Source organism: Rutidosis leptorrhynchoides, chromosome 4 (assembly GCF_046630445.1).
Source record: "Rutidosis leptorrhynchoides isolate AG116_Rl617_1_P2 chromosome 4, CSIRO_AGI_Rlap_v1, whole genome shotgun sequence".
Taxonomy (NCBI): Eukaryota; Viridiplantae; Streptophyta; class Magnoliopsida; order Asterales; family Asteraceae; genus Rutidosis; species Rutidosis leptorrhynchoides.
This window is the reverse complement of record NC_092336.1, coordinates 439,888,568-439,899,129: the sequence shown is the minus strand read 5'-3', so window position 1 is coordinate 439,899,129 and position 10,562 is coordinate 439,888,568. Positions and strand designations below refer to the sequence as shown.

At 33.7% G+C, this 10,562-nt stretch overlaps 1 protein-coding gene across 1 annotated transcript; it reads left to right on the top strand.

The window, feature by feature from the left end:
- The first annotated feature begins 1,524 nt into the window (after window positions 1–1,524).
- LOC139844341 (serine/threonine-protein kinase CTR1-like) lies at window positions 1,525–9,349 on the top strand. The gene is made up of 15 exons (XM_071834560.1): window positions 1,525–2,050; window positions 3,441–3,742; window positions 3,836–3,980; window positions 4,098–4,201; window positions 4,441–4,649; window positions 5,087–5,275; window positions 5,692–5,732; window positions 6,436–6,507; window positions 6,586–6,686; window positions 7,320–7,404; window positions 7,724–7,822; window positions 7,973–8,041; window positions 8,118–8,249; window positions 8,459–8,553; window positions 8,998–9,349. The coding sequence occupies exons 1-15, from the start codon at window positions 1,736–1,738 to the stop codon at window positions 9,056–9,058; spliced, it is 2,019 nt and encodes a 672-aa protein (XP_071690661.1). The 5' UTR covers window positions 1,525–1,735; the 3' UTR covers window positions 9,059–9,349.
- Window positions 9,350–10,562: the final 1,213 nt, after the last annotated feature.

Below are 10,562 nucleotides of genomic sequence, written 5' to 3'. Positions count from 1 at the left end.
ATGAGAGGAACAACGTTTATGTTGAAGGTTTCTTCTAATTTTGAGTTGATGATGGTGTTCTTGGGGTGTTGGAGGTCGACGACAAGGAGGGAATCCACCTAGTTTGACTTATTAAATAAATAATAAATTGAATAAATTTTTCATAAAGTTAATTAATATTAAAAATAACTATTTTATCGATTTTCTGAGTTCCGTAAACTGAAAGGCTTTATATGCGATTATCGTAATCGTGTCGTTTTCTAAGTATTTCGTTATCCGAAACAAGTTCATCAATTAATATAAACATATTTATTCAAGTAATCCACTAGGATCATGTATGCATTTAAATCAGTTAAACACATAAAGTTTTACGTAATCACCGTTAAATAATTAACGGACAAGTAACGATAGTAACAGAAAATGTAGGGTTGTTACAGATGTCATCAAATTATCAAAAGCCGCAAAAGCCTCGCTGGTCATTCCATACTTTGTCATATCCGAGGAAGTGCCATTGCTCGGGTCCGCAAAGTCGTTCTTCTTATCAACCTTGCCCGTCATAAACAAGTTTTGAAAGACATATCCGTACTCCAAATCATCATCATTATCCACAAGCGTAAATGACTCCGATGTAGATGCAACATTCTTTCTTGACCTCAAATTCACTCATTCGAAAAGACCCCTAGGAACCTTCCTATTTAAAACATACCACGACTTGCAATAACCATTACACGAAAGATCCTCACAGTCACAATATAACCTTCCACTACGCCCAACAAAAATCGGTAAAGGCCTATCAACATCCGTTACCTCTTCACGGTTCGCCATCAATTCATCCTTTTTTTCTCCTTCTTTTCCTTCAAACGATCTAATCATTCCGCAAAAGTGACGTTGTCATCATTATCTTCAACAATATCAGAGTTAGAACCTGGACCCCTCCCATGCCCAACATGGCCCGAAACGGGCACACGAACACTACTGACATCACCTGAAATTGACCCAAGATTAAATCTGTTAATGGACCCAAACTGGATATCAAGCATGTCGTGATCAACAACACGCCCATCTGACCCATTAACAGGCCCTGGCCTGTTAACAGCTAACCCAGAATTAGAATCGCCCCCTGTCACTAAAACATGAGCAGTATGCGTGGTTGAATTCATCAAAACGTTAACCTTATCCATAACATCACCAAATTGGGAGGAGTAGAGTGGAGTAGGTTCAACTGCACCCTCAACACGATCCTCAAACAAAAAAGACGAAGCTCCACTAGTGACCACGAATCTATTGGTAGATTCCAAAAGCTTGTTATCAAACGTATTATTAAGAATACGAGATAAACTAGATGTATCAGTGATTTCCGATACCCAAACGCTGCATTTTAAACCGTTTTTATCCTTGACATCAACCTCGACCGACCCGTGAATACGCTTAGGATTCGTTGATCTGATGAAAGCGAACTAGAAAGTAGATACATCCCCTTTGACCCTATTTCATTACTTTCCCCACACATTCAAATTCTCATGTTCGACCGACAAACACAGTATTTTACAATTCTACCCTTACATACATCCCCCCTGTCGTCTCCCAAAATTCAGCACCAAACAATGCTGACAATTTCAAATTATACTCCGTATTGTTTATTTTTAGGGTTAATAAGATCACTAATTAATAAAATTCGCTACTTGATATAAAAAATTCATCAGTTAAACGATCAAATTACACCTCACGAACTATAATTCCCGCGAATTCTAACTTAATGTATCGTCAATCGAGTGATAGTAGTTACTATGCTGAAAGTTCGATTTCCGGCGATTACTTTTCGCCGTCGTTCAGCAGCGGTGGTTTCGGCGACGGTGATGGTGGCGGTGGTGGCGTAGTGTATAATTCGTTGAAAAGCTGGGCGAAACAAACGGAAGAAGGATATCAATTGCAATTGGCGTTAGCTTTACGCCTTTCGATTGAAGCTACGTGTACGGATAATGATACTCATTTACTTGATCACATAACTGATGACACTTTGGCTTCTCCGTTATCGGTTTCGTCTCCCGAAGCTTTGTCGCATCGATTTTGGGTATGTAGCTGAGTTATGTGCATCCTTAATTAATTCATTTGTATTTTTTTTTTTTTTTTTTTTTTTTTGGCAAAAAAAACGATAACGATCTCTAACAGTAAACAAAGAGCAATAGCTAACTAGACCCGAGACTTTAGCAACCGGATCAAGCAACCGGATCAAGCAACCGGATCAAACAAAATCCAAAACCAAAAAACACCACTAACTAAACGAAGGACATACAACACTAAAAAATCAAACCAAACACGAACTACCCGTCAACTGTTTTACCTTTTCGAGACTTGATGATCGGCTTGACAACCACAATATGTTACTACACATAAAGTATCTATATGTTACTTTAATTTTGATAATACTGATTGAAGTTGGTAATTAGCACTGGTTTCTAATGGCTAAGATTAAGATAGTTTATTATTACAAATAGATGTTTTTATATGTGAGATCATGATTGTTTTTTTGGTGCCCTGTTTATGTGAGTTCCAAATTATTGTATATTCATAGTCGATTACAGGTTAATTTACTGATAGATAAGTAACACAGTATAACAAAGAAGTAAATAACACATTTCTATGTGGGAAGCTTACTTTGGTACCATCATTATAGTCAGTCGAGTCAGGGTACGAGACCAGACGGAGACAAGTCGAGCATTGACCAACGTTGACTTTTAGTAATGTGTATATTAAACATATAAAGTATATTTTACACATAAATATATAAAACATAAAATATAAATATTTCAAACATATATTGGCAGTGTTGTAAAAAACCTAATTACTTCTCGATTAATCCCCGATTGCTCATTTTTAAAAGCAGTCCGTTCCGATTTTCCAAAATCCGTTTAATTAACCGGTCAACGTCGATTGATGGGTCAAAATCGAATTTGGTAATCAAAGTCTGTTAAAGTCAATATTGTTCAACATTTTAACATGAATTTAATACAGAATTTTAAAGTTTTTGAACAAAATGAACAATTTTAGACAATTATGTTAAAGTTTATGTTTATGTTTATGGTTTTCTTCTATATTTACACATATAATTTTTGAAATTGAGTATTTAAATGTATAAAGTACAATCCGATTAATCTCCGAATTGCCGATTACTCCTTCCAAAGTCCCAACCGATTAATCCCAAATAGCGAATTTTGCAACCTTGGATATAGGCACAAAATCTAACATTGACTTTGACCGACCCATACCGACTCAGGCCCGAATTTCACCCGACCTTTAGGCATTTTTGGGCGAAACGGGACGGACTACCCCCAAACTGACGCGTAGGCCGACTCAATAGACTTTTGCAACAATGCAAATACCCATAGTAACAACATTGCCTGAATGTCTAAATTGATGTATTATTCGCAGACTAACTCTCTCTAAGGGTTATCTTGTATCAGGCAACTGGCTGCTTGGCTTATCTTGACAAGGTTCCAGATGGTTTTTACTATATTCATGGAATGGATCCATACGTATGGACAGTATGCAGTCATTTACAAGAAAGTGGACGAATTCCTTCACTCGAGTCACTAAAAGCTGTTGATTCGGGAATTGAATCTGCATTTGAAGTCGTTATAATCGATCGAGCTATTGATCCCAACCTCAGGCAACTGCAGAATAAAATTCTTAACATTTCACGTAATTGTGTCAACACATCTGAAGTTGTTGAACAACTTGCAAAGCTCGTTTGCAGTCAGATGGGGTGAGATTTTAGCTCATGTTGTAATATAAATATAACCTGTTAGCCATTTTATATATGTAAAATCTAACAATATAATTTTGTTATTTTCACAAGAGGTGCAGCTTCAGGCGGGGAATATGAATTGGTTCCGTTGCGACAGAAATGTAGTCACGACATCAATGAACGGCTAGGATCTGTTGTACATCCCATTGGTAGCCTTTTTGCTGGTCTTTGCAGAGATCGAGCTCTATTATTTAAAGTATGTCATACATTTATACCAGTTGCCGTGCCACACGTGTTTATTTTTTTGTCGTTGAATTTTTTTGTTTAGAAATTTAATGGTGTTTTGTACATACTTTTATAATAAATTCTTCAGGTATTAGCTGACACCATTAATTTGCCATGTCGAATTGCCAAGGGTTGCAAGTATTGCGATAAAGATGATGCTTCATCTTGCCTTGTTCGTTCTAGCATCAACAAGTAAGTTACTCCTAAGGGAGTTTACAATAAATGGCTTTTTTAGCCAACTTATAAATCGGTCCTTTCGAGTTATCTTTTACCTCTTAGGGTCAAATGGGTAAAGTAAAATTATAGTTTAAAATTACGCCGAGATGTTAGAAGTATGTTACTTTATATTATCTTAGATTACCATTGCCACAATATCATGACACCATTTTTTTTTTCCTTTTAAGAAAGTTGAGCTCTACTTTTTATTGCAGGGAGTTTCTTGTAGATTTAATTCGAAACCCAGGTTGTTTGTATGAACCTGACTCCATAATAAATGGTCCATCTTCAATCTCAATTTATTCACCACTGCGGTTTCCAAGGTTTAGACATATTAACTCCACGGTTAATTTTGAGTCAATTGCTAAACAGTACTTCGTTGATTGTGACTCTTTAAACGTCGTGTTCGAAGATCCATCTACTGGTAAGCTTAAACATTCTAGTTGCAAGATGTTTAACTCTCTTTCTCTATATTCTAGCCTATACCTTCAATTTTTTTGTTGTGTTTTTATTATAATATATATCAGCATTCATGTTATTCTTGCTACATTCATTGTCTGTTTATTCATACTTTGAATGGCAAAGGAACAAATTTCTCTCAACTGTTAGTTTATCTGAACTTCATATGACTAAGCAATATATATATATATATATATATATATATATATATATATATATATATATATATTTATGTTAAAAAAATTAAGCGGTTATTTACTTTTTGGATAAAGACCATTGCCTACATTGAATGGTAGATGGAAATAAGATTAAATCATTAGTTCTAACATAAGGGTTTTCTTTAATATATATATACGTTTTCTTTTTAATTATTTTCGTTACTACAGTAATTATTAATATTAGATATGAATATGGCTAGTCCAGTCAGCAACAACGAAGATTCTTTGCCTATTGGCACAAGAAGGATGATCGAAAATGCTCCTTCACAGCATACGCCACAACTCGGACATGAGAATGGCTATGTTGCCCTTGATGTGGATGTGTTTGAGATATCATGGACCGATATGGTTTTGAAAGAGAAAATTGGAGAAGGTAACCCTCTTTTCTTTTTATTTGTATCGTAAGAATTAGAATTGGTCACATTGGGTACTGAGGTCATGGGTTAAAACAGGGTTGGGTCAAAATAGGTTGCTATAAAAGTGGGTTGTGGTGGGATGGTCTATAAACTCATTTTGTCTTCACTTTATACAAAAGTTAGAACAAGTATGAATGACATAAAAGGCTATAGCATCTTAATGCTAATCTGATTCTTAAAATAGAAAATTTTAGAAGGTTCTATGCATTTTTTATACACTCTGAAGTACTTCCAACCCATTTGACCTCCTCGAGCCATTAAACAGCCGTTCAACCAAATTCTTTTGCTAACCTATTACTCTATTACAGATAATATATAACCCAAATCCACTCTTTCATTATTTCAATTCAAATGTCACTCGGTGTATTTGCAGGCTCATTTGGTACTGTTCATCGTGCTGATTGGAATGGAGAAGTAAGTAGCACACTTCTGATTTCTTTGAATGCTTTTTTTTTCTGAAATTTTAAATATTGAAAAATTGTAATTTTAATATACTAATAATAATTATAATTAATAATTTATAATACTAGATTGTAATGTAATTTTGTTTCCACACACAGGATTTGTGATTTTAGTATGATAATATAATAAGTTCTGATTGTTTTTAAACATAGGTGAAACTTTAATTAGTAAAATATTTTGTTATATCATATCGACAAGAAGGTACTATAATTGTATATTTAGTACCGAGTAACAGTCATATGTAGAAAAAGGTTGCAAGAAAGACACTGTAATATTCAATAATATGAAGAAATCTAAATGAATATAACTAATATAATTATATATAGTGAAATGCAAAAGTACCAAATAATAAAAAAAAAACATTATTACAAAGTAATGAATATATTTTTTACTAATAGCATTATTATAACATTTTATACACAGGAATTATGGAATCACTGCAAATTTTCTTATTTTTCTAACAATTTTTCAAAAGATAATTAACTAACTAAAAGTTGAATGACTAATTTAAGCCGATGAAATGTTTTGTTAATTATACATATAAACACTCATGTATGAGTGGCAAGTTTACTAATCGTAATAGTATATCATATTAGCATATGTTTCTTATTAACGATAAGATCTTCATATGCGTTTGAACATGTTTAACTTCTAGGATGTAGCTGTCAAGTCTCTATCTCTAGAACAAGATTATCATCCGGAGAAACTCAATGAATTCTGGAGGGAGGCAAGATTTCTTGTTTCGGGTTTATTTATTTTGATGTTTATCATTTCTTTTTCAACTTACCCCGCCATTGATTATTAGGTTGCAATAATGAGACGCTTGCAGCATCCAAATATCGTTCTCTTTATGGGTGTTGTCACCCAGCCTCCAAATTTGTCAATAGTCACCGAGTATTTACCAAGGTTGGCCTCTTGAGTTTTAGTTCTTGCTCTCAGCATGATCATTACATAGAGGCGAAAAGAGGGGTGGGTCAGGAAATGGGTCAAAATGGGTTCAGGTGTAGTTTATCTATAATCAGTAGGGTTTAAGATAACCCACCAACACCTTTTTGTCCATTTTTAAAGTTCACCGATAAACATTAAATGTGCTAACTATGATTAAAAAAATATTCTGAAACTATAATACATTAAATAGACTTTGGTTAATTATTAACTCGTTTGACCCATTTGACTTGTTCCCGTTTTAGTTAAGGCCTCATTTGTTTTTGACTTAATGGTTAGATATTCATAAAGCTTTATGTGTTAAGTCATCTAGGTTGTTAGCTTTTTCGCTATTCAGACGTGCAACATATTAAACAAACAGCAATTAAGTACACGTGACTTGGTCGAAACAGATATTATAAATTTAGACAGACAGTTTATCTACGTACATAATAAGAAGAAAAACAAAGGGGCTCTTTGTATTTAACTCATATCGGCCCAGTTATAAGTGGACGCGGGTCAAAATTGCTTTCTCTATTGTTTGTTACCAGTGAATAGAGTTGAATTACAATATTTGTAATGGTCTAACTTTATTCTATTTGTTTTGTGCCGCAGAGGTAGTTTATTCAAGCTTTTGCACAGTTCTGGTCCAAAAAAGGTCTTGGATGAGCGGCTTCGCCTGAGGATGGCTTTTGATGTGGTAATAATTTTAGAAAACAATACTACTACTATTTACTACTTATCGGCCGGAGGTCCTTTTGGAAGCAATCTCTCTATTCATAGAACATTGAGAGGGATGACTTTCTCTACTCTTGGGAGTGTTTCGCTTCGAGTGGAGAAATGACTTGTCTTTTTTCTAAGATAGGGGAAGGATTGTCTACATCTCACCTCTCCATACCTCGCATATGCGGAATTGGGTTTTGTTATTGTTGGTGAATACTACTACTATTTACTATTATTACACAGTATCAATACATCAATAATAATAAATAATGATGATTAGTGGTTTGTTAATGTAGGCAAAAGGAATGAATTATCTTCACAAGCGCAACCCTCCCATTGTTCATCGGGATTTGAAATCTCCCAATCTTTTAGTCGACAAAAATTATACTGTGAAGGTATTAGATTCTTTTTTCTCTTCCCTATATATCCTTAATTTTGTTAGTTTGTTAAAACCATGTGGCTCAATTATAATGTGATACGTGTCTAATCAAGTGTAAATTAACTATGTATTGTATAATAAGTATCTGATTTGAAATGTTATTCAGGTTGCTGATTTTGGCTTGTCACGATTAAAAGCAAATACATTTCTATCATCTCGGTCTGCAGCAGGAACTGTAAGTTCTTTTTGACTTGACTGTATAATAATGTCATTAACTAAGTATAATCTTTCTAACATTATCGTAATTACAGGCCCAGTGGATGGCACCAGAAGTACTAAATGATGACCCGTCAAATGAGAAATCGGACGTGTATAGCTTTGGTGTTATTTTGTGGGAACTTATTACGTTGCAGATGCCTTGGACTAATCTAAATGCTCATCAGGTCTGTGCCATTATGGCTGATTTATTTATCGATGAGTGGATCAAGGTTACAAATGCGTGTGCAAAAAGCATAAATAAATAAACAAACAAACTTGCTGTTTTTTATGCGTTTTGCTTTTATTTATTTATTTATTTATTATTATTATTATTATTATATATATATATATATATATATATATATATATATATATATATATATATATTTTGTAGGTTGTGTTAGCAGTAGGCCATAAGCGAGAAAGGCTAGAGATTCCTCGTGATGTAAATCGTCAGATAGCAGTCTTAATAGAAGCCTGCTGGGCAAAGTGAGTTCAATGTTGCATTGTAGACAATGTGGGCGGGGCGGGGCAGGTAGTGTAACAGGTGCAAAACAGATTCAAATTAAACATGCAGTTTTTTTAGTAAAAGGAAGTTAGCTAGATTTATAAATAATTAATATTCTTACTATAATCAAAAAAGCTTTTATTGGCAGTACTAAATCCAAATCTTATAAAACGAGTTGGTAGGTTTGTATGCATAAAAAATAGACTTTGCCGACATCAACCTGTCCGTCCCATTTAACACATTCTCCCCTTCTATATTTATATTTATTTGTTTCAAAGTTTAAGGACAAAACACAACCAAATCAAGTAGTTTATAAGTAAATGGGTCAAAATTGCCACCTCTTACATTTCATTCATGGATGATTTAGTTGTTTCACATTAATTAGAATACTATATTCATACAATACGGAGTAATTTATATCGCAGTGAGCCATGGAAACGGCCATCATTTTCAAGCATAATGGAATCTTTGAAACCATTGATATAACCTCTGGCGTCTCAAACAAGTGGTGTGGACGATTCACTACTACCACGATCACTTGAAGAGTGCCTTGATGTCTATTATGTACATAAATGGAGGTATGAGGTATTTGATCGTATGATGTAGATTATTTTTTTAAGTTTCTAAATTTTTTATGGTGTTCAGGGAAAAAAAATATATTCTATTTTAAGTTGTTCAATTTAAAATATGATACTCTTAGGTAAATACGAGTAGTATGTTTTATCATGTTAGAAAGCAAGTATAAATCATATTTGAAAATGATAGTCTGAATTTTAAGATCATTGTCATTCGCCTAGACTCTCGTATGCTTGTTTGTATGAAATTTGATCTACATAGGCGGTGTCTTTTGCACTTTTATACGCAAGTTCATGTGGATGTGATTTCGGTCATAATAACATATACTATATGCTATTTTGAACCATGAGATGCAAAGGCTTGTTTATGTAATAACGATTTCTGGTTGATGCATGATACTTGGATAACTTTATCTGAAGTTTTCTATATATTCTGGAAAAATCACAAACAAAACTATGAGGGATTCATTATTCAGTTAATCGTATCGGCCATAAGTTGCATTCAACTGTTTTGTTTCATGTCATCTGATATCTTACTGTTAACTGTTTGGATTATAGTTAAACTGCAGTGGTATATTTTGTTATTCCCATTTCTTGTATTTGCAAGAAATATGAGTGATGGTTGAAAAGGTTATTTACATTTTGAATTGAAATTTGTAATACTTTTATGTTTCCTTTCAATACTGAATCAAGTTTTAAGGACTATCAATATGCCAATATCGTACTTTTCTAAACGTTGTTCTTCGATGCCATTTCTATGTGTTGACCTTACCCTCCTCCTCGTCCAAAGACGTTCCCTAGTCCTTTCATTATAATCATTAACGCTTTTCGATTGTGTCCAGTAAAGAAACGTCCTAATATGAATTCAAATTTCATATAATAAATATGTTGCCATCAACAATATGCATCATCACCTAAGTTTGGCTTGTGTGGAGTGGTATGGAGGTGGAATCCAACTTGAGTTATTGTCAACCCCAGCTCAAAAATATTATACAATGGATCAAAAATATGCATTAGAATTTCATATAATTAATGTGTTTGTATCAGAATACAATTATATGGATATTTTTGAGTCTGAATATGTGCATGTTATATAATTAACTAGCCTTTAAGAGCTCGTGCGTTGCACGGCGATTTTAATTATTATCCGAATATCTATTTGTGACATATATATTCTTACTAGTGAAATGACCCGTGAAATCACGGGTTTGTTTAAACGAAACAGTTTAATGATATGTTTTAGGTATTAAGTGAATGTAAATGCTAAAGTCAGTTAGTTTAATAACCCGTGGAATCATAGATTCCGACTAAGAAACTTGGTCAGTATAAATGAACTACATTTATTCTCACACCACCTTGTTCCAATTTTCATCACAATTATTATTATTTTTGCCATAAAAGCTACATTACAACAT